General features: G+C 40.5%; 1 protein-coding gene and 1 long non-coding RNA gene across 4 annotated transcripts in view; one reads left to right on the plus strand and one right to left on the minus strand.

Moving 5' to 3' along the window:
- CIBAR1 (CBY1 interacting BAR domain containing 1) overlaps positions 1–6,822 on the minus strand; it is a 39,530-nt gene extending 32,708 nt beyond the window's left edge. The window contains exons 1-2 of one of the 3 annotated variants that reach the window (XM_048841244.2): positions 6,671–6,822; positions 2,118–2,352 (exon numbers count right to left, since the gene is read on the minus strand). In XM_048841244.2, the coding sequence (XP_048697201.1) occupies positions 2,118–2,352; positions 6,671–6,759 (324 nt within the window). In that variant the 5' untranslated portion in view covers positions 6,760–6,822. Of the gene's footprint in view, positions 1–2,117; positions 2,353–3,016; positions 3,322–6,670 lie in introns of those variants that run through there. The other 2 variants (XM_075125055.1, XM_048841246.2) reach the window with 2 other exon arrangements.
- Positions 1–25,533, plus strand: part of LOC125632679 (uncharacterized) — a 47,882-nt gene that overhangs the window by 18,637 nt on the left and 3,712 nt on the right. The window contains exon 2 of the long non-coding RNA XR_012666919.1: positions 16,793–16,849. This is a non-coding gene — a long non-coding RNA (uncharacterized LOC125632679). The remainder of the gene's footprint in view (positions 1–16,792; positions 16,850–25,533) is intronic.

The raw sequence follows: 25,533 nt of genomic DNA on the forward strand, positions 1-25,533 counted from the left end.
ATCATGCCAAACCAACCTGATCTCCTCCTTTGAGAAAGTAACAGATTTTTTAGACAAAGGAAACACAGTGGATCTAATTTACCTAGATTTCAGTAAGGTGTTTGATACCGTGCCACATGGGGAATTATTAGTTAAATTGGATAAGATGGGGATCAATAGGAAAATTGAAAGGTGGATAAGGAATTGGTTAAAGGGGAGACTACAACAGGTCCTACTGAAAGGTGAACTGTCAGGCAGAAGGGAGGTTACCATTGGAGTTCCTCAATGATCGGTTTTGGGACCAATCTTTTTATTACTGACCTCAGCACAAAAAGTGGGTGTGTGCTAATAAAGTTTGCGGATGATACAAACCTGGGAGGTATTGCCAATTTAGGGAAGGACAGGGATATCCTACAGGATGATCTGGATGACCTTGTAAACTGGAGTAATAGTAATAGGATGAAATTTAATAGTGAGAAGTGTAAGGTCATGCATTTAGGGATTAATAACAAGAATTTTAGTTATAAGCTGGGGACACATCAATTAGAAGTAACAGAGAAGGAGAAGGACCTTGGAGTATTGGTTGATCATAGGATGACTATGAGCCGCCAATGTGATATGGCCATGAAAAAAACTAATGTGGTCTTGGGATGCATCAGGCGAGGTATTTCCAGTAGCGATAAGGAGGTTTTAGTACTGTTATACAAGGCACTGGTGAGACCTCACCTGGAATACTGTGTGAAGTTCTGGTCTCCCATGTTTAAGAAGGATGAATTCAAACTGGAACAGGTACAGAGAAGGATGATCCGAGAAATTGAAAACTTGTCTTATGAAAGGAGACTCAAGGAGCTTGGCTTGTTTAGCCTAACTAAAAGAAGGTTGAGGGGAGTTATGATTGCTCTCTATAAATATATCAGAGGGATAAATACCAGAGAGGGAGAGGAATTATTTAAGCTCAGTACCAATGTGGACACAAGAACAAATGGATATAAACTGGCCACTGGGAAGTTTAGACTTGAAATTAGACAAAGGTTTCTAACCCTCAAAGGAGTGAAGTTTTGGAATAGCCTTCCAAGGGAAGCAGTGAGGGCAAAAGATCTATCTGGCTTTAAGATTAAACTCAATAAGTTTATGGAGGAGATGTCTGATGGGATAACATGGTTTTGGTAATTAAATATTCATGGTAAATAGGCCCAATGGCCTGTGATGGGATATTAGATGGGGTGGGATCTGAGTTACCGAGGAAAGAAATTTCTGTAGTATCTGGCTAGTGAATCTTGCCCATATGCTCAGGGTTCAGCTGATCGCCATATTTGGGGTCGGGAAGGAATTTTCCTCCAGGGCAGATTGGAAGAGGCCCTGGAGGTTTTTTGCCTTCCTCTGTAGCATGGGGCACGGGTCACTTGCTGGAGGATTCTCTGCTCCTTGAAGTCTTTAAACCACGATTTGAGGACTTCAACAGCTCAGACATAGGTGAGAGGTTTTTCGCAGGAGTGGTGGGTGAAATTCTGTGGCCTGCATTGTGCAGGAGGTCAGACTAGATGATCATAATGGTCCCTTCTGACCTAAATATCTATGAATCTATGAAATCAAAGAGACTATTCACGCATGAAAAGTTAATTCTTTTCAGGAGCCTAATTTTGGGAATACAAAGCATAATAATTTAACATTGAAAAAAGAAACACAAACAACATTTAATAGATTTTGCAGAAGAAATGACTTACAGTATCATTCCAGATTCCAGAAGACAGCCCGAGTCACAAAACCAAAAAACAAATATTTATTAAGCATAATCTATAGCCCAATAAAATCCATTGGCTCTTCTCATCTCCACTGAAGACCTGTTATCTGTCCCTCATTCTTCAAAACCCGTGAGAAGCTACTCAGAGGGACTATTCACAAGGCATGGAGTTAAGTATGTGCGTAAGGCATTTCACAATTGGGGCCTATGTCTTCAGAAAGCTCATTAGTATATGAAAGCTGGTGGAGCTTATTTAGCTTTGTTCCTAACACATTTGTTACGAATGCATTTAAAAGTGGTTTCCCTCAGTCTCAAGAGAGAAGCAAGGTATACATTATGGTAATCGTATTAAAAAGATAAGTTTGCAAGCACAACATGCACAGCTTTAATTCTATACCTCTGCTTGGCGATAATCTTGAAGTTTGGAAAATTCATCTGCAAAATTTTTCAATCCAAGTTTTAAGCTTGGTGTCTCTGTAGCTGCATATGCATATATTTCATTTACTAGAAGGTCTGCTTTGTCTCGTAGTCTAGCAGTTTTACGTACATATGCAGCAAATATTTGGCACAATTCACCAAAATGTTTTTCCACATTTGAAACAGCCTCTCGTACTTGTCTAGTTTGATTGTCCCTAGAGACCAAGGAAAAATGAAAAACAAGAAAAAAAACCAACATGATTAAAATACATACAGATTAAATAGGTTTGACAGTACTGTCATCACTATACCATAAACAACATATTTCAAATTGGTCATTTTACTTCTGGGCAAAATGGAAATTTATTAGAGGAAAATTATACTTAATATTCTGACGTGGTGTTTGCTTATCTAAAAAAGACAAATAAAATAATAAATAACTGAAATTTATATTTCAGCCTAAGACTCACTAAACTGAACTTTAACAAGTAAAAATGCCATAACTGCAGACCCAAACCAGATACATCCACATACTTGAGAAAATCTTCATAAAACTCCTATGCAGTTAGGTGCTTTGGAAATCTCAGTAGCAATGTATCTGCATCTTTAGACACCTACATACATTTAAAAATCTGTCCCAGAGAAAGTAAAGCCCCAATACTGCAGACACTTACACACAAGCTTAAATTTAAGCATGAATGGTCTCACTTAAATTAGTTGCCCAAGATTGACAGGAAATCGGTGGAAGAACCAGGAACTGAACCCAGGCCTCCTGAGTCCTAGTCCAGGACCCTAACCACAAAACCACCCCAATCTCTTAAAATATAAAAAGTCCCCAATACATTAATGTGTGAATGTTAAACCATTATTAGAACTTACATGCAAATCTCTGAATGTCTCTATCTATCATTGGGTAGTAGAACAAGTTATTTGAATAGATGGATGGAAACACCTTTTTCATCTGTAGCTCTCAAAGCATTTTTCAAAGAATCCACGTATCCATATCCCCATTTTACAGATGGAAAAACTGAGGCACAAAGTGGTGAATTGATTTATCCTAATTCACAGACAGCAAGAATGTGACAGAGCTGGGAACAAAAGCCATCTCTCCTGATTCACAGTCTAGTGATCCTTCCTTGGAATGTACTCAAAAGTGCCAGTGTGCATTGGTTTTGAAAGTAAAGTTCTGTAACTATAGAAGTAAACAAAGGCTATCAGATTCAGGAACTCATTTTTTTCCCCTGAAGTCCTCAATACCAACTTCATAGTTAGGCTCATTTCAATTTTTCAAAGTGCAAGCTTAAAAAATTTGTTAGGCATAACAACAAATACTAAATACAAACAAAATGGATCTTTGCACCACTTATGTAAAGATCCATTTTTATTATCGTTTGAAGTAAAACCATTCAGTATTTTAGAAGTCTCAGGGACTTAAAGGACATAATCAAATTTTAAAAAAAAAACTTGCCTCACTTGTCTGAATTTTTTTAAACTTACAAACGTTATACCTAATTTACTATAACTGAAAGAATAAAGAGTGTTTCCCTTTGTTTTTTAACTTCATTCAATTGACAACAGTTTGAGTATAGTCATTTCAAATGTTTCTTTTGTATTGTTAGTCTGTTTCTCCTGTTTTAATGCAAGTTTTTCACACAGCAACAGAGGAGAAAAAGTATTTTAAAACAGGAAAATATGAACGTAAACCCCACAAAAATCAGCAGCGAGACACTGAGGCAGGCATAGTACCAGAAAACAACTTGACTTTTATGGGGTTTTGCGCAGGTATAGGGCTCTGCTCATGTCGATTGCAGGATCAGTTTTAATGGTTCTAACTTTCACAAGAGGTAAATAAAATCTAGCACAAAGAGTATGAATTATTTAAACAAAACAAAAAATAAAAACCCTAATTGTAAGAAATATTTACAATGCTATCTCCATCACAATAGCAAACAAATAAAGTATTCATTATGCAATACCAACAACATAAAATGTTGCAGAGTAAAACTCTGGTGCATAAAATTTTATGTGAGCCTTTTGGTTAGGTGGGTTGGCGGGAGGAGGAGTATTTACAGAAATATGTGTCTGCCCAATGGAACTCAAATACTGTGCTCCAGTAGAGCTTAGGAAGTCCTTGAAGCAGGTACCTTCTCTACCTAACCTCCTTAGAGTTCATAGGTATGGTCTTGTGAAACAGGGTGGATTGTCAAAAATATGCAAGGTAAATTTTCACATATCAGCATCTTTGACTGAATGTATTAACTGTAAGGGTAAAATAATATATATGTAAATTACTTTCATTGGTTATATTTTGCTTTTTATATGAGTATGAATTTTAATACTAATACAAAGCTATGTATTTGATAAGAATTTTATTAATTAATTCAAAAAGAAAAGGAGTACTTGTGGCACCTTAGAGACTAACCAATTTATTTGAGCATGAGCTTTCGTGAGCTACAGCTCACTTCATCGGATGCATACCGTGGAAACTGCAGCAGACTTTATATACACACAGAGAATATATAAAGTCTGCTGCAGTTTCCACGGTATGCATCCGATGAAGTGAGCTGTAGCTCACGAAAGCTCATGCTCAAATAAATTGGTTAGTCTCTAAGGTGCCACAAGTACTCCTTTTCTTTTTGCAAATACAGACTCACACGGCTGTTACTCTGAAACCTGTCATTAATTAATTCAGAAACTCAAGCTAATGATGGGTTCTGAGTGGGACTTAAATTTCAACTTCCAACCAAACACCTGCATATTTTATACTTATTAATCTTTGTAAACCATTCCATATATTGAAGTCAATACTTAATCAGGTGGCATTAATATTTTGCTTGATACTTCAGTCTCCTCCTCCTCTCTGTTTAATAAGTGCCTTCAGTTGAGGGTCTCAGCTCTGCTGGTCCTACATATAGTAGCACTTCAGTGTTACTGGCAACATAATTCTACTGCTGCTGAAGTTCATATGATTCTCAATGGATTCATTCCATTGCTTGATGCCCCCAACAATAACCTAATTCTGCAAATGTTAACTACCAATTGCAGAGTACGTAAGAAGTCCCATTGGCCCCAATAAAACTGCTCAAACACTGTGCTTGGTATGGTATGGTATGAAAGATCAGGCCCTATGTTATTAGCAACACAGGACAAGATCCTTAGCCTTGGAATTTGCTCACATCTCACTTATGTGGAGGAAAAAATTAACACCTCTTTCATTTGTGTGAGTAGCAATTCTGACAGCCTGAAATGATCCTGGCTTTTAATTTTGACCACTGTCACCAACCTTCCAAACCCAAAAAAATCAAAGGAAATTCAATACTTCAAGACCAGAGTATTGTCTCACAGTCTATATTTTCTTGACAAGACAGAGATGTTTCTTTTAAAGACAAACACCAGGGGATAGTCTCCCAGCTTCCAATGTTTTTCTCAAGTCTGCTACCATCTAAATAAGGGATATTTCTCAAACTGAGTGAGAATATAAAAAAATCTCATTGAAAAGCCCATCATACAATCTTTCTTCCACAATTAACACTAATCGAAAGATAATCTCTAGTGAGGGGTCCCTCCCCTCTCCTATTGAACTGTGTGACCTTGTTTACATATAACCACCACCTCCCCACTTCAAATAATGAGAGGGAATTTAACTGGTCTGGCAAACATTCAGCAACTTTGTGCCTACAGTTTCCCCATGTGAACAGCATTCAATTCTGACAGATACGAATTACATTTCCTTAAAGGAAGGTGTGAAAAGGTTAGTTTGTTTTTTAAAATGCTACTTAAAGGCAATAAAAGGACTGAGAGCACAAGGCTTGATTATATTAACAACTAGTCTTCATTTTATCCCAGCATACTAAACCCCTACATACATTTTGTTGCCTAGACTTTATAGTGATGGGCACAGTATGAAATGGCTTAAAGCAGACAGATGGGATGAGCGGAACGAGACTGGGCATGTATAGGTGCAGGTTACTATACTTTTTTGTTGGAATAGATCCGGCTTTATTTTCACTTTGAACATCCTCTGTTGCCCTACCCAAACTATTGTATTTAGATTTTTAAAAGCTATTTTTGGCAAAAACCCCTCTTCCCCCCCCCTTAAATTAAAACACAACATAAAGCCTGGACTCATCAACTTTAGACAAATATAAAACAGCTAATATGAAGATAATAAACCCAGCCCCCCCAAACCTCAGGGCACCCTGTCTCAAAAGCCTGCGGCCGATGGGTAACAAATCAGGACTGGGGAAGCCAAAGAGCCAACCTCTCCCTCCTTCCCCCTCCCCCAAGCCTAGCCACAAGTAACAGGGAGGGACTCTGCCCCCGCTCCCACCTCATGAGCAGGGGCTTCCGCCCCTCTCCTCCCGCTAACGGGACGCCGTCCCCCTGCCCCCCTCCCGCGCCCCAATAGCGAGGGCTTTGTCTGCCCCCCTCCCGCTCCGCGCTCCAACAGCCCAGACCTCTCGGCCAGACGCGGGCGGGGGAGGGGAGGGGAGCGCCATTCTAGGCACCCGGAGCAGGGGGCACCGCACTTACCTGGCGTCCAGCCCGCGGCCTAGCATCATGGTGGCGGCCGGGAGAGAAGGGGAGCCGCGGCGCACGCTCCGCTGACACCCAGTTCCCATGGACACCGAGCGCCGCCCACGGCCCGGGCTGCTGAGCCTGGCCCTCCCCCAACGCCTTCCCAGGGTTAGAGTCTGACTGAATGATCCAAGACTCGTTGCCTCCCGGCAAGTCCTAACCGGCGATTCTGTGTCCTAATAATGACAACTTCTACCCACCAGCCACACTAGGGCTGAGGACAAGGTAGCTCTGACATCCAGCTGGCACTACCATCCGGTATTCCTCCAGAGTACAGAGAGCGTTTTGCCGCATTCCTGGGCCAGAGATATACAGCTATGGATCTGGTGTCTATTGATGACCGTCTAACCCTGAGTTTAGAAATCTTCTCCTCAAGAGGCCTCACATACACTCTTACCCAAAGCCCGGTTGAAGTCAAAGACTGATTGGACGAGGATTTTTGAATCAGACCCATATACTGTACGTTGAACAACATGGGAGATATGATCCTTGAGGGATGCTACCAGTCTTTCAGCAATGGCAAACAGTTGCCCATCATCACAGACTGGAACCTCTTGTGTGCAAGCTTCAAGCACACAAACCAGGGCAGAATCTGGTAATCCAGAAATCATTTCAGCCACCACTGAAGTGCAACCCCCTCTGGACTGGAATGTAGCAGCATTTCAGTAGTTAGCATAGACTGGATATATATGTAGGACATCACTGCAACATACAATCATCTTCATTTCAGTTAATGGAATAGGCGAAGGTGTGTTACTACAAACTGATCCACATGGGCACAGAGGTCCATCTGCAAGGATTAGCTTGCATCATCAGGTCTTATATAGTATTGGTCTGTTATGCATATATGTTGGTCTGACCACCTCTTTTGACCCAGCACATACTGTTTTTATGTTTTATAACTTTATAAGACTGTTCCTATTTCAAGTTGAAATTTGCAGAAGTTTTCTTACATACTCTCTTACATTATTTAAGTTTATTATTATTATTATTCTGTTTGCAGATGTAGCTATGCTAGCAACCTCTCCATCTTTCTATCAAATTTGAGGCACATCAATCACAGTAGTATGTAGGTGCCCGACATTCTTAAAATGAGCATAAAAAATTTAATTCCAGGTGAACTCTGCTATTGCCATTCTAACTTCAACAACTTCTGTGTTGGTTTTTAAACCCTCCCCCCAGCCCTCTTCCCTTTATTTTTGTTCATTTTTTCAGAAGAGGATCCTACAGTTCCCTTGCTTGAACCAGGGGTCTTGACCAGCTCTGTTTCTGTCTTTTTTTTCTCAAGATCAAGAGACAGGTTCTGGGAGCAACTATCTGTTAATGTAGCAGTTATCAGTTCCAGGTTCAGGGTAGTGATGGGGTCCCTGGGATGCAACGTGGACTGTGGGACTGTTGAGTCCTCTGTCCCACCAACTTGGGCTGCCTCTCATACTGTGATGCTGATGTCAAGCTACAAGCCTCTGGTAGGTACTGTACTTACACAGACATCCACAAGTAAGGACACAGCCAACTGAGTTACATGAATGACCTCCCAGCCACTCATGAACCAACAATAGAGAGGCTCCAGCCAATTGCCCACAGCTCCCTAGTCTTGCACCGCAGGACTCTACTGCCTTACACTGCTCAAGGCTCCCTTGGGCAGTGCAAGTTCATTAAGTAGTTCACCACTCCCTCAGTGTGGCATGGACATACACTTGCCTTTGTAAACTGAACTGAGATTTCCCAAACACTTCCACCAAAACACACTGTTTTAGGTAAAATATAAAACAAATGTATTAACTGTAGAAAGACAGATTTTAAGTGATTATAAATGGTAGGCATAAAGGTCAGAGATAGTTACCTTAAGAAAATAAAAAGTAAACACGCTTGCTAAATCCAAAATTTTAGTCTAAGCAAAAATTGAATCACACAACTTTTCTCATCCTGACAGATGGTACAAGCAGGTTACAGTTCCTTAATCCATAGGCTGGGACTACCTTCCAGCCGGGGACCAATCTTCCCCAGTTCAAAGTCTTTTTCCTCCAGACCTTATTCCAGGTGTTGAGAGTGGGGGAAGGGAGGAGAAAAAGGCCAAATGATGATGTCACTGTCTCTCTTTTATACTTTCTTCCAGTTTGCTGGAAAGATCTTTGCTGTCACATGGGTGAGTCTGCCCCCAGGGCATAAATGCCTCCTCCTCTGTAGGATATTGGATTGTGTGTGGATGAGCCATTAATGCTGGCTGGCTATTGATGGCTACTCCTTTGTTGTAACTGAAAGGCTGGTTGTGGGTATTCCCAGCATTACAACACAACATATATAATAATACTTCATAACTTCACGTACAATGATAGTACATACAGTCCAACAGAATATTAATGTTCAACGGATCAAGACTCTTCTAATGATACCTCACAAGGCATGCATTGTAAAAAAACATATAATTCACAGTAGTGAATATGGGGGCTCCAGGGTGCTACTTTAAGGTACAGAGTGTCACAAGGGTGTTTTAGTTAAAAACAAGCTCATTAGAAAAAAATAAGAACATAAGAATGGCCATACTGGGTCAGAACAAAGGTCCATCTAGCCCAGTATCCTGTCTTCTGACAGTGACCAATGAGGGAATGAACAGAACAGGTAATCATCAAGTGATCCATCCCCTGTCGCCCATTCCCAGCTTCTGGCAAACAGAGGTTAGGGACACCATCCCTGCCCATCTCGGCTAATAGCCATTGATGGACCCATGCTCCATGAACTTATCTAGTTCTTTTTTGAACCCTGTTATAGTCTTGGCCTTCACAACATCCTCTGGCAAGGCGTTCCACAGATTGATTGCACTGTGTGAAAAAATACTTCCTTTTGTTTGTTTTAAACCTGCTGCCTATGGAAGTTTTGCCATGAAAGTAGGAATAGAATTTAACCCTAATGGAATATTTTATCTCTTTCCCCAGCAGTAGTATCAGGTTCCCAACAAACTGCTGTATCAGGACACTAACTTTGTAACATTAAATCAATATTTCCTGCAGTTGAAGTGCTGGCTTAAAATGGGATAATAACAAGGATATTGGTTTGTGATAACAGCTACCACTTGGTGGCATCCAGTACATACTTTATTTATCTTAAAACTGTGCCTTTGACTAGATTAGAAAATCTTGTAAACTCATGATTGGGCATTTTTTATGGATACTGAAAACTGCTAAACTTAAACTACTCTTGGTTATTTTGTTTAGGACTTGAAATACAGCAGTCTTCAAATATGTAAAAGGTTGTCATAAAGAGGATTGTGATCGGTTGTTCTCCATGTCTGCCGATGGTAGGGTAAAAAGTAATCAGCTTATTCTGCAGCAAAGGAAATTTAGGTTAGACAGTAGGAAAATCTTTATAACTATAAGCATAATTAATGGCATAGGTATCAAGACACTGGTCTCAAACCCAGGCCCACAGGGTTATTGGGAAACAGTCTTAGCTGTCATGCAATACCAAATTATTGAATTGCCATGGAATTCACAGATTTGGGTAAGCCAGCTTCTAGGGTTCCATGACCTGCTTCCTGATTGGCCAAATAGTCTTGACCCTGATTACCTGGTGACCATATATAAACTTCCTGCTTCCTTTCTGGCCTTGTTTGAGCAATAAGCCATTCTCTGCCGGTTGGTTCTTGGACCCTGTTTGACTTGGCCTTGCTATACATTCCCCTTGGATTGGATCTCCTGGCTATCGGACCTTTTGTGTGAACTCTGACCACTGATTTAGACTGCCCTTTGACCCGCCTGACCCTTGGGCATTACAGTTTGCTCCGGCCACCTGTGGCGTCTGCTTAAATAATCCTTGACACCATTTGGCCCTCCCCTCTTTAGTGTTGAAAGACATAGCCAATAAGGCTCAATGGAGAGTCCTTGTTTTTGGTCAGTGATTACCAGAGTTCAGTCACTGATGGGCTGGTCTCAGAGCTAACCCTTAGGCCTAGTGTGGGGACAGTGTTGCGGTGAAAACAGTGCAGATGCTGCATTAGCTGTGAGGTTCCCTGCTACACAATGAAATCACTAAGAGCTGGGCTAAGCCATGGAACTTCAGAACACCACGTTACAGAAGTGGCAGTGAGTGGCAGAGAAAACAGCAGCAGCAAGCACCCAGCTGTGGCAGCAGAGACAATAGCAGAGATAACAGCAGCAGACATAAGCAGTCACAGAGCTATACAGCAGCAGCGGAGTCATGGCTTGACGCCCCCTCCTTTTCAGGGGTGGCAGGTGAACCCACATGAATGCCCCCCTCTGAATTCTGAGCCTTAGCTGATCAAAGACAACCAACCAGCTGTGAATAGGATGCAGTGGAGGGAAAAGGGAATGGCATGTCAAAGGGACATTTGTTTATTGGACTTTCACACTTCAAATGGGAAATTGAGGCAAAGGACACTGCCCAACATATTGTCGGGTGGGTGTTTACTTATGGTTACATAGTTTTGAATGTGGTCGTGGTGTTTTGTCAGATTAATGCTGGATTCCCTTTCCCTTCTAATAAAAGCTTTCTTTTGTTATACACAGACTCAGTGCTTGTGAGAAGGGATATATTGCCTCTTGGAAGTGCCCAGGGTGGGGTTTAGTTTTCCCAGATTACTGAATGGGGGCTTGCACCAGTTCTGTTTTGTATTGTTAAGAGGAACCCCTAGGTATTGAACCTAGCCCTTGTTGCTTGCCTCCACTTTCCAGAAGGCTTACATAAGCATCAAGCTGGAGTCTGTCTAGCTAAGATAAGCAGGAACAAATTGGTAGGGACAATGGACAAGATAAACCTGGAATGTAGAGACCAGGTTATACATGGACAGAGTATGCTACATAAGGATTGGTTCCTGAAAAGTAACCAAGCCAATCATGAAGCACATATTGCAGTGTATAGTTAGGAATGCAGATGTTACTAAAGATGTATAGAAGGAAGAGTTTTGCTCTGTAACTTTGGATTTGTGATGGCAAAATAATTTGTGGTTTTTACTGTGGCAGCATGGGCCATGTGGCTTCTGTTTATCCAGACCAGGCCCTGAACTGAGTGGCTTTGGGAAAATGCCCCTGCCTAGCCTTGCTAATGGGGGTTGAGCTTGGATAACATAGGAAACCCCACTCGGCAAGTCCTTCCAGGCATCCTCCCCACCTCCTCAAGATCATCCCTTCATCTATAGCTGCAGCTACAACTCTGACTTTAGGGCTCCAGACAGGTTTTTTCCCTCCAGTGGGCTTTGACTCTGGGGAAGAGAATAATTTCATGGATGCCACAGTAGCCCAAGTACGATCTGGTTGAGACAGTTGATGGCCACCTCTGGTCCTAATAATCAGGAAACTCCAGCTCTGGAAGCAGTAATTGAGAAATACCATGAATTCTTTCAGTTCAGCTTAATCCAGTCCCCACACTCTCCTAGGATACTTGGAATCCCTGGCTGGCCAAGCATGACCCAAGTATCACCTGGCAATGATACATAGTGATATTTAGCTCAGAGTACTGCCAAACCAACTGCCTTTTGGCTCCTAGACCAGGGTTCCTGGGATTCCCAGCCAGGCACCACACCTGGGTTTTGCCCAGAAGTTCCTAACCTCTGATACCAAATCCTCAGCTGAAACTACACGGAGAGACTGACTCCTTTCATCATTATGAGCATACTTGTCCCCCCAGGAAAACCCTTGTCTGGAAGCTTTTTGCCTATGCCACGATGTCCTTTGCATGATCCCTTTCAGTCAGGTAAAAGCCAAACATGTTGATCATTCTTGTGGCCAAAACTACGGTCTGATGTTCAGGCTTATTTCGGATCATGTGACACCTGCACCCATATGAAGTGACCTCAGACTAAATCTTTTGGAATGCTAATACATGCTGAGACCTCTGCAAGGTCCTCAGCCCAGGTCACCACAGGCCTCATTGTCTAACTCCCTAAATCCAAGGATTTCTGTACCATCTTGACAGTGATGGACCATCTTACAAAGATGGCACTTTTTATCCCCTGCACATAACTCACCCTCCTGAGGACACCACCTGCTTCCTCATCTCCCATGATTTCTGCATCCACATCCTCTCAGACCACACTACTTCAAAGAGGGGAACCCAGTTTGTGTCATGGTTCAGAAGGAAGTGTTGCACTTACTAGAACAGTGTCTTCATACATCTACTGAACTCCCTATCATCCACGAACATGGCCAACCAGAAAGGATGAACCAAGTACTAGAACAGTAACTAGGGTGCTTCACAAATTTCCACCAAGATGACAGATTCCATGTGTGGAATTTGCATATAATAGTGAGGACCTCTAGATGAACCCATTTTTTGGCTATCTATGATTTTCACCTGTTTTCATCCTCCACTGCCCACAGCACCCACTGTTCCTGCAGCAGTGGACATGGTATACCACAAATCCAAGGGGAGCTAAAGTGACATCTTGATGTAGCCAAGGCAACACAAGCATCATGCTGACTGCCACCAACAGCAAAGTCCCACTTTTTTGCTGTGGGACAGAAGCTGGAGCTATTGGTCACACACCTTAAGATAGGCTGACCCATCTGCAAGCTAGACCACCAGTATGTGGGTCCTTACCAAATCTGCAGAAAAATCAATCCATGAACCTTCAAGCTTTGGCTTCCCTGATCCCTGAAGCTGCATTCCTTATTTATGCTTTCCTCCTGAAATCGTTGTCTGACAATTCCTTCCCTAACAAAACACAACTCTACCCCTGCCCCCACCTCCAGTTCAGATTCAAAGGCAAGAAAAAGTATTTTGTCCACAGATTATAGATTCCCAGAAATGATGAAGGAAGCTGTGGTACCTCCATTGATTGGGAAGGCTACGGGGCCAAGGAGCAGACCTGGGAACCAGCTCACCTTGTACATGCCCCTGAAAAAGTCAGTGCCTTCCACAGGGCACGCCCAGCTAAATCCAGATCTCTGGCATACTAAGGTAACTGCGAGGGAGGGAGGGATAGAGGTGATGTCAGGACCCTGGTGTAATGGGGTCCACTCACCATTGGGGCACTTCCTTGTGGCTCCTTGAGGCTGAGAATTAGGTCCTTTCAGGTCTGACACCTCCCTTCCAACAACTGTTTGCACTGCATCCTCCTACCCCTTACTCTCTGGGATTCACAGTGCTTCTTCTTTGTGACTCAGCCCTCCATCCAGGTCACTGTATATTCCTCCCCATCCGGGGGATCAAAGTTTCACTAGATCAGCTGTCCACATGCCATTCCAGATGGTCTTCTGCTCCAAGGTCAGGTCCTGTGCCACTTACATTGATGTAAACCAGGCAGTAATTCCAGTGAAGTCAATTGAAGAAAAAATTGTATAAAACTGATGTATGAGGAGAACGAGCCTCCCCTGTTTACTGGCAATTGATGCCATGCTCACCTGCAATCAAGCTTTTAAAGTGAGTGACTAGTCAATAGCTGGGTAACTGATTTACAGAGCCAGTATTTGCAAGCATTACTGGAATTTTTGATTCAACTTTTCAAAGGAAGCACTATACAGAATGGCTCTGGAAGGTATGGAACATTAGCATTGCTACTAACGCTGTGATTAGTATTAGAGAGGGTAGGAGAAAACACGTTCCAGGTATAGAATGAGGAGTCTGGTGGCACCTTAAAGGCTAACAGATTTATTTGCCCAAATAAATCTGTTAGTCTCTAAGGTGCCACCAGACTCCTCGTTGTTTTTGTGGATACAGACTAACACGGCTACCTCTCTGATACTAGGTTCCAGGTATGGTGACCAAAAAATTGCAAATGGCACAATAGCTTTCTTGAGTTCTCAGGAGTAAAAAAAACTTTGGATTTAAGGCTGCAATAGCATTCTCAGTATGGCCACCCTGTGTGATTGTTTTATGAGTGGATATGAGCCAAGATTTTTCCAAAGTGGCTGTTGAATTTGAATGCTTCAGATTTTTGTTGCCCAAATTCAGACAACCTAAAGAGGCATGATTTTTCAGAAGGTGGGTCCCCAGCACATCCTGAAATTCAGGTTGGGCATACAAAAATGTAGGCATCCCAAATCACTAGTTTCTTTTGGAATATTTGGCTACCAAATCTATTATTCACTACATGATCAAGTAACTCAGATAATACAGAGATCAGCATGGTCTAAAGGCTTAGATAAATAGCAACTGGCAGTTTGCCACGTGCTGGGTACTGGGACAATGTTTGTATTCTTGAAAATTTCAGCTGCAACTTTTCAATTTGTGTTGATAGCATGATAATAAACACTTCCCTTAAGAAAAATCTATATATCATTGCCACTTGGAAGCTAGGACACTGGAGTGGGGCTCAGAAGACCTGGGTTCTAGTCCTGGCTCCATCATTGGACTGCTGGGTGACCTTGGGCAAGTGACTTCCTCTCTCTGCTTCAGTTTCCCCATCATTAAAATGAGAATAGTGATACTGACCTCTGTAAAAGTGCTTTAAAATCTACTGCTGAAAAGTGCTATATTAGAGGTAGGTGGTATTAATAATATTAATGATTGCAAGATAATTAAGATTACATCAGGGCTTTTATTTTAAGCACCCATTTTCACACCCAAATCTCCCTTTAACTTTAGCCCAGAGATGATGGGGAGTTGTTTTTAAATTTGAAGAAAATCCCAGTAGCCATTCTTGGGTCTTTGGAAAGTTGGCAAGAATCAGATACTTTTCCAGCATTTTATTTTTTCTCATTAATCACTTAAAAAACTGAACAAAATCCCTCCAAACCTGATATGCAATTAGTCTTTACTGGGGAGTAGGTCCCTAATTAGGTTTGGGCAGGTTAATAAAACATCAAAAAGTTACATGGGATTGAAAAATCACTTCTAGTTCTGAGCATGCTGAGTTAACACCTGTTAATTTTAGCAGAGCCTAACAAAGCCCCCTTCTTTTTTGTGTTGTCACAGTGCACCTAGGTGGCATAACATGCCCAGGAGCTGTAGCTAATAAAAGTGTTCAGAGTAGCAGCCGTGTTAGTCTGTATCCGCAAAAAGAAAAGGAGTACTTGTGGCACCTTAGAGAGTGAGCTGTAGCTCACGAAAGCTTATGCTTAAATAAATTTGTTAATCTCTAAGGTGCCACAAGTACTCCTTTTCTTTTAATAAAAGTGTGTGGTTTAAAAAAATAAAGACCACTTGGTGCTAAGAAAAGGCTAATATTCACTGAAAAACAAGCCCCTTTCACAAAAAAATGTCCCTAAGCAAAATTTTTCTTGGAAGTTGTCTAACTTTTGACTTTGCAATGAAGTGTACAGTTTTAATTATGAGTAATTTTTTTAAATTTATTTTGGGTTTTTGTGGACCCTCTCTGCAATGAGGGGAACATGCATGGCTTTGGGATGTAAAATGGCATAAAATACCAGCAAATAATCTAGAAATTAGACAAAAAGAACAAGGAGTCTGGTGGCACCTTAAAGACTAACAGATTTATTTGGGCATAAGCTTTAGTGGGTAAAACACCACTTCTTCAGATGCACCCACAAAAGCTTATGCCCAAATAAATCTGTTAGTCTTTAAGGTGCTACCAGACTCCTTGTTGTTTTTGTGGATACAGACTAACATGGCTATCCCCTGATACTAGAAATTAGACAATCACACTTGTCACTGCAGCAAGAGCTTTTGAATAAACTCAACAGGGAACAAATAGAATCAAAAATTAAATCCCACCTCTATGTAATCTCTTACTGCCATTACCCCCTGTTCGTCCTCTTTCTCCCTTCACCCTTCTAACCAATTAACTTCTGCAAATGTATTTTAAAGAGGTAGCAACATATTTTTTCACACTGGGTCAAATTTTTCCCTTTAATTACACCTTGCAACCCTGCTGAGGTCACTGGGTTTACACAGGTGTAACTAAAGTAAAAAGATTGCTTATTGTTCCCAGGAGAAATAATGAAGGAGGTACCTCAAGAACTGACACCACAATATCAAGATTAACCATTTATGTAACCTGATTCATGGAAGTAGATTTGTGTGCAATAATTCCAATAGTGACACAAAGTAACATGATCTGCTGTAGGTTACCAGATTACCATGAATATGTTACAAAATACTGTGAACCTGAAATTGTGGGATAACCCACGTTTTATCACATCTATATGCTTCTTCCTCTTCTAGGTCCCGATCTAACACCTGGTGAAGTCAAAGGAAAGTAGCAGTGGATGAACTTCACAAGTTAGTTTCTTTAACTTAAAAGTTTTATATATTGCATTATAACTCTTACTATTTATCCAGAGTACTTAAAAACAAGGAACATTTCCATATTGTTTTGCATTGTCATATGTATTTTCACTTAAACTCAGATGGCTGGCTAAAAATGGCAAGAGTGTTGCATAAAAGTAGAGTATATGCAGTAATCTACTTCTAGAGGGCAGCAAATGACTGCTTTTCAGCAACATGAGAAAATACAAAATTCAGATAATGCATTGCTAGCAACCCAATGACCCAATCCAGCTCCCATTGTAGTGAGTGGGAATCTTCCCATTTTCTTCAATGGGAACAGGATCAGGCCTCTACTGCTTCCTTCCCCCAACCCCCTCATTTATATTTTAAGTGAATAAGTGCTGCGTATCAAATAAATTAGACCCCTATTATCAATCTTTTCCTTGTTGTTTGAAAGGAGTGAAATGAAATATGGATACAAACATCATGTTTCCTATTAACATTTTGAGGACACAATTCAGTTATAGAAAAGAGTACATGACATAATTGTACTAGTATTTATCTAAATATCAGGTCAATAGTTTTCTTTTTTTATTTTGTTGTGGCATTTAACGAATGTGAGTGACTTTTTCTTTCTGCCCACACATTGTGACTAAGGACCAGAGTAGGAGAAGTGGGGGTGCCCTCTCTAATGGAGCTAAATGCAGATAACTTCACAAATAGGGTTTAATGCAACCAAAAGGGAGAGAGAAGATAAACAAAAGATCTACTTATAATACATTAAATTTAATTTATATATAGGTATTTCTATAGCCCTCTTCACTAAAGCATCTGAATATCCACTGTTCTTAAAAATGTACTCAGTCTGTGAACTTTTCAGGGGCAAGTTTACAAAGTTTTGTGGTGCTGGGAATGCAGATTTAGGGGTGACCTTGGTATCTTTGAACTAATTTTTAATGGAAATTAAAGTGCGAGTTGTAGGAATTACACAACTCTTCGATATCAGCAATCCACTAATGAGCCAATAAGTGGTATCTACAGTAATCTCAGTGGACAATGCAGGTTTGCCTTGATTGTAATAAGGTGACTCCATGTCAGCGAGCAGAAGTAAGGAGAGGATGCTATGTATATAAAATTAAGAATATAAAATGGCCCAGAGTGACAAGAATCTCTCTTATACCACACAGACACACAGACACACGGTGGTGATATGCATGTGATAAAGCTGTGGAGCGATGTGGTAAACTATAAAGCCATGACTACCTGCTCTGCTCTCTGCTCACTAATCCATCTGACTAACATTCTAATCCCCTAAGCAACTTCAAATAGCCCTCATTAATTTTTTTTAAGCAACCTGTTAGGAAAATGTTTTCTCCTTACCTCCTCAAATGTGGAATTTATTCTCAAAATTATACCTGCTTGAGGTCCAGAATAGGCAAGATTCATGCCTGGACCAATAACAGCTTCACTATAGGTACAGGTCTTGATTCTCAGGGTATGTTTACACTGGAGCTATAGGGTATACTTTCCAGCTCAAGTAGGCATACCCATGCTAACTCTGATCAAGCTAGCATGCTAAAAATAGAAATGCAGCAGTGAGAGCATGTGTGCAGGATGGGCTAACTTCCCTGAGCACATGCCTGCATGATTGTACTTGAAGCAGCTAGTCCCTCCTGCTGCTTGCACTGCTGCAGGTATGCTTTGATTTTTAGCATAAGCGCTTGATCAGAGCTAGCATGGGTATGTCTATTTAAGCTGGAAATTGCATCCTCCAGCTCCAGTGTGTACATACCTTCAGTCATTCTATTCCTTTGCTTGGGACAGACTTTAAAACCATCTTTGTGCTCCACATATTCTGGGGCTATGTAGGGAACAACCTGGTCCCTGGTGTATGTTAGAGAAACTTCAGGGCTGCTCTATCATATACTTTGCTTCTCAAGGCCCCGTGAGCCCTGGGAAACAGAGCATAGTGCATCCTAGTTATACCAAATCTCAATCTTGACTTTATGTTAGGGTCTAGGAGCAGTATATTCCTCTTATACTATCATTACGCCAGTTGGGGAGGCACACGGGGCATTCTTAAGGGGCTGTTTTTCCCAACTGCAGCCAGAGTATCATAAAGAGCCTTTAGTGTCACTGAGAATCATGCCTTGAATGTCATACCTTTAAAGTTATCTCAGCCATACAGGGCTCAAAATTGGAGTGTTAGACTTCTCCCCTTGCCCACATTATATCATTCAGCTCTGGAATGTTCCAATATATAACATCTTTGTGTATTGAAAAGGTATTTTAGATATAAGCAACGTTTGGATGATCCATCCCCTGACAGCTCGTGATGAGCTGGGGAGGGAAAAAGGCTTCAGGACCAGACTGTATTTACATGAACACACCCCTTTGCTTAGGTATGAGCAGACAGAGCTGTATTGCCAAAGTGATCAATTTTTGGTTGGTGTTTTGCTCATGGTCAGATGTGTTTGAATCATGATTGTGACATTTTTCCAAATTAATGCTATGTTCCTTTCCCCTTTTTATTAAAAGTTTTCTTTGCTATACACAGACTCAGTGTTCTGAGTGGGGAAGTATTGCCTCTGAGACGTACCCATGGGTGGTTCTTAATGTTCCCAGGTTACTGGATGGGGTCTCACGCCGGTTCAGTATTATATTATTAAGAGGGACCCCTGGATATTGAACCCAGCCCTTGTTGCTGCTGACTTCAGTTGGCAGAAGGATTACATGGGTTTTTGTAATACCCTTTAAACCCTGTGCAATTGGAGTTGTGGGGACAATTCATCCCTGAGCCCAGGATAATGAGCAATGGGAGTAGGATGGTTTATGCCTCCCCTATCCTGGGGATGCTGGGGACCACTTTGTTCTCAAGTGCAGGCTAGAACAGCAATCATACTTTCTCTCAGCATTTGCCCATTTCTCTGGTGAATATCACTTGGGATGCAATGGCTAGGCTGGTGCAAAGAAGGAGTCATTTCAATCACACTTTCTGAAATATCGTTGAAAACGTCTCAGATCTCAATCTGTTTTCAGTGCTGCATCGGGGGTTCTGTGGCTGAAAAACCACTGTCAGCAATGGTTCACTGTCCTAATATAGGTTTCAGAGTAGCAGCCGTGTTAGTCTGTATTCACAAAAAGAAAAGGAGTACTTGTGGTACCTTAGAGACTAACCAATTTATTTGAGCATAAGCTTTCGTGAGCTACAGCTCACTTCATCGGATGCTTATGCTCACGAAAGCTTATGCTCAAATAAATTGGTTAGTCTCTAAGGTGCCACAAGTACTCCTTTTCTTTTTGTCCTAATATAGATAAGGCAAAAGAACAACTTTGGCCCACAGTTTCAAATCTTCTTTTCATTAGGTAGTGAATAAAACAGTGTAGAAAAAATAAGCTTTTGTTGTCTACATCTAAAATTCACAAAGTCCACATAGAATAGTCTATGTAACTTTTGTGTCAGAAAAAAATCACACTAAGGCATCCAGAAAAGTCAAGTTATGTTGACTAGCTGTGATATCTTTGAGGTGTATTACCTAGGGAACTACTGTAAAAAGTTTGGTGTCCATAGGAAGAGGTTTACTTTTCTTATGTCCCAAGCTGTTGGTTTTATTTTTGATAAGTTTTATATATTAGTGAAAATGATGAGGGGTGCAATGTTGTAGCTGTTGTATCTATTTGTTGGTCCTGTTTCTAAGAATGATAGTACATTTCTGATTTGTGTAACTTTGCACAAATGTTGCCATACACAGTATTGTAGTTTAGACTATTGACTACACTATTACTTGGCTGACATAAGGTACTTTACAGCTCAGGCCACAGAAGTGTTCCACAGTCCTGTAGCAGAATTGAGTATGGTTGTGTGGCTTTCAATTTTAATTATACTTAATAGTTATTACAGGTACAATTAAAATGTTTAGAACTTTCCATACTTAAGAGTGGTTCTTTTCTGAAAAGTGACTATTTTAAAATCATAGCATCATACTCAGCAAATAAGTTCCTGGTGTTTATTGCATCATATCAAATTAATGTACAGACAAGAATAAGTTTTACTACCTTCTACTACAATTACAGTACAGAACCAACATAGCTTTCAAAGATTGAGCTGGATTCTTTCTGTCTTGGAAATCATCCACTGAATGTTAAGTTTCAAAAGGGGCTAGTAAAATATGGATTTTTCTCAAACAACCAATCCAAGGCTTGCGTGCCACCCATTCTCATTGTCCAAATTCTCTACAGCCACATGTTTTCTCCCTGTCCCCTCCCCTGGTTTCCTCCCCAAGGTGCTCTTGCTCCAGCTCCTCTGCGCCCACACCAAACATTTTAGATAGACTGTCTGCTTACTATTCTGCTGTTTTCACAGTAAATATCCCCATAAAATACAAACACATTATATTATCACAGAGAGAGCTTGTAGCAAGCAGCATGAGTTATCAAATCTTTACTGCCACAGGAGTACAAAAATTTGGACTAGAAATGTCAATGATGGGGTGTTCAGTGGGGCCAATGATGTCAGCACGTTTCCTCAAACTACCCAGGCAAGTATAAAGTGGCTACATAGAAACCCTAACATTTTTTTCTTTATTGGTGTGTGCACACTGTAATCCTTCCAGTTTGTACATCTACACATGCACATTAAGAAAATGTACAGTTTTTATAAATACATTCTCAGTGTGGGTCCGCCAAAGACTTAGTGGGTGCCATACACTATCCTGAATAAAACTTGACAGATTGAGACCATTTCGACAGATCAGTAGTTTGGTCTCTAGTTCTGAGCATAAAAAACCCACCTCGAAACTCTTTGAAAAATGGCTATTTGTGTGATGCTCCGTGCCATAACTTTCTCCCTTGCTTCTAGCTGCATCCCTTGTGCTGATGGCTGGGGGCAGGGGTGATGCAGGAGGCTTTAGGACAGCCCTATGCCACTACAAGATTTGGCATACACCAGTGGAATCCTCAGGAGCTAGGATCCAATTAGTCTGTTTTGCTTCAGTGCCTTGGAAGGTGTTATATAGGGAATTTGGCTTCATTCTAGGCATACAAGCAGAGAAAGCATCTGGCAGTGACACTTTCATCAGAGGTGGAGCATGTTAGAAGGAAGGGGTAATGGAAAGGTCATTGCTTGATCTGGAGCAGTGCCCCTCCCCCAATAGTACTGGATTTCCACTTTGACTACACTCCTACTCACAATAAGGTTCCAAATAATTGAGGAGACATGTATTGTTATGTAGTTAATAAAAATATTTTAGTGCCCAAGTTTATGCTACGTACCCCATAACAGCAAGAAGCCCAAGCCATGATGAGCTTGTAAAATGCAGAGAAGGCATGATCTTAGCCAGAAGGAGTTTAAAAACTTATTTAAGACATGACATTACCGGGGGATACCAAGACTGGGTCTGAGAGAGATAGGATGGGATATTATCAATAAAATTACAATATAATTTAGAAAGGCTAATGGACAATATGATGGAATAAACAGTATTTTGTTTAATAACTAAAATAAAGTGAGATATGAATGATGAGAGGGCCCTCGTGTAGCAATTCAGCAAGGGTATTCCATGCATAGGGGGGAGCCTGGCAGAAAGTACAGAGATGATTGTGAGAGAAGAGGACAAACAAGAGGTCAAGATTGACATCCCTGGTGGAACTCAGGAGGCAGGTAACTATGCAATAAAATATTAGGCAATTACTTAAGGAGAGACAGGGTGACATAGGGCCTACCAGGTGAGGACAAAGATCTTGAACTTGCTGCAGTGGAAGAGGGCAGGAGTCAGTAGAGAAGGGTGTGACAAAGCGACCGTCCTTTTGAGGCTGTAGTTTATATGATGTGGAGGGGGTGATGTAAATATTGGAAAGGACAGAGAGGAGTTACAGTAACCATGACAGGAAATAAAGACCTGGAGGGAGCCTACTGAACAGAGATAGCTTTAAAATATACAGCCGTGGAAGCAAAATAATGTTTTATTGTGTCTGATTAAAGACATATTTCACATATTATGAGAAACATGACATACTGTATCACATTTTCATTTAATTTGTAAGGGATTGTCAAAGCCTAACATATTCCATGTTGTGGGGATGAGTATTATCTATTTCTAAATATTACATTTATTCTTTTAATTAAATTCTTTAGGAAGAAAAAAGGAAACAGAAAAGAGGAATAAAAAACTTATTAAAATACATAATATGGTACAATTCCCTAGTCTATTAGATCTTTAAATCACAATTTGAAATTCCCTATCAAATAGTTCATAACCTCAAGTACAAAATATACACCATGTTTTTAAAAAAATAATAGTTCTCTCAAACATGATAAGCTCCTTCATATTATGTAAAATAAAGGAAATAAAATATTGATCTCAGAAATGTTAAATAGTTCGATGGAGTACAAGGTATTAAATCTACAGTTCATTAGTTTTGAACATATGTCTGTAAACCTGAGAATGTTTTCTATATTTATTGTTTGAAACTCAAAGAGACAATAATAACTTATTTACAACATTGCAATATTTGATATCTGGCCACTCATATTGCCAAATCCACAATTTATATTTCAAATCTAGGAAACAGTAAATCATTTAAAAAGACATATTATTCAAAGTGACAACTGCAACAATACTCTTCAGCCGTTTATCATAAATGAATGAATTTTGGCAATACATTTAGAGAGGCAGCAAGTGTACGATCTGAATGAAAGCCAGGCACTCCTGAGTTCTAATCTCGGTTTCACCACTGACTTGAGCTTGCAGTAGCAGCCAGGGAATGGCTCCAATTATTATCAGCATCCTACATGAACAGGATCTGTTTCCCCTTCAGCCCCTCCTGCACCTATTGGAGAATTCCCAGTGTGCAGCCTGATCACTGAAGCTGCTGGCAGCTGCTGCTGCTTCCAGAATTTGGGTCCTAGTGATCAAGGTGGCTGGTTCAGTACTTACTGAAGTCAATAGAAAGAGCTCCTATTGACAGATGCTGGATCAAGACCTAATTTCTGAGTTACATGCCAAAGGGTATATCTACACTGGAATTAAAGCCCTGTGGCACAGCTGCAGCTGGCCTAGGCTGTGAGGCAAAAAATTGCTGTGTAGACATTTGGGCTCGGGCTGGAGCTTGAGCCAAAAGGGGAGAAAAGTATTTCAGTGACCATCAAGCAAGATAAGAATTTTATTGTAAGGGTGCATGTGAGACTTAAAATGACACTTGGACACACAAATGAACATAGTGTGCAAGTTAGCTGAGGAGATAAGGAACATGGTTTCCACATGACAGCCATGAAAAGAGGAAAGATGAGTCAAGAAGGAGAAGGAAGCAGAGAAGAGAAGGAGCAAAACTGCAATGATCATTCTTGTTTTGGAATGGGCTAGTAGCTGGTTATTAAATTAATGGATTTGACTCGATAAATTACTTTAGTTTCAAATGAATTTTGCAGCTCAGGTGCAAACATAAACCACTTGTCAGCAGAACCCTTTGACTTTGATTTATAACCTGGTCATCCATCTGTCTCCATACATCACCCTCTGTATAATGTACACTTCTGAGGTCTCGCCTCCTCAAAATTGGAGAAGTCATTGGAATAATAAAAAAATAGAGTTCTTTGAAGTTCAGATAGTTTTGTTATCTTGTGTGAGTCAGCTTGCATGGGAGTTGTAGTGCTCTGTAGCACCATTTGTTAACTCTGTGCTGCTGGGGAAGTTTAGCTTTTAAAATAAGTGCCTGTGAAATGAACGTCTCATCTAACTAAATCAATTTATTTTTAAGTCTTTGCAACAAATCTATTCATACAATCTCTTTGGTATTGGGTTAAATTCCTCAATGTTAAATGGATTGTTTATCAGTTTTTTCACATTATTAAAGGTGAAATGTTTCACAATGTTGTCGGGCTCAAGTCTATTAATTGGTGGAATTTAAAGGTGAATACAGATGGTAAGCCTATTAATAAGTGATGGGTAGAGAAGTACACATTGATTGTTAGAAAAAATATATGTGCAGTATACTGTGTAATTTTAGATAAGACTGGATATTCATCCTCACAGAATTTTTATATATACTTGAAAATTAGACATCATATTTATATTACAGAAAAAGACAACTGTGGTAGGATGAAATTGCTCTGTTTTTGAGCAAAAATATAAATATTCTCATTAAAATAGCAAGTTAAAAAATAGAGAGCGTGAGCATCGTTTGGCTAGCGATAAATGAAAAAATAATTTGAACCAAAAAGAATGTCTTTCTCTTCAGTGGAAGGTAATGTGATGAGTCACTTTTGTAACATCCAATTGTGTAATTTCATAACTCTGCACAGATGTTACATGTGCTCTGTGAGGGTACACAGACTATGGCAGGAGCCAGTGAATATTATGAAAATGTTACAAGTGAGTTAAGACCCCTGGCCAATAATACCAGACTTCTGTGTAGGATGGACACGTTTCAGTGTAGAAACAATCATAAATGACACAACCATAGTCTTGGAATTTTGTTCTAGGTTTCAGATGTGATGTGTGGGTAAAGAGAGTTAGGTATTGGCTTACTGGTGGCATGCCATTCCAAAAAACCAGTAATACATTGAGACAGTTATGGAGGGGTTTTGCATGTAGGGCTGGGGAGGTAATCATTCTTCTTCATAGAGATTTGGTAAAGAGAAGGTGAGGCTACACTTTGATTTCTAGAGCTGCACACTATCAAAAAGTCAGCTAAATTAT

This window comes from Caretta caretta, chromosome 2 (assembly GCF_965140235.1).
Source record: "Caretta caretta isolate rCarCar2 chromosome 2, rCarCar1.hap1, whole genome shotgun sequence".
In the NCBI taxonomy this organism is placed as follows: Eukaryota; Metazoa; Chordata; order Testudines; family Cheloniidae; genus Caretta; species Caretta caretta.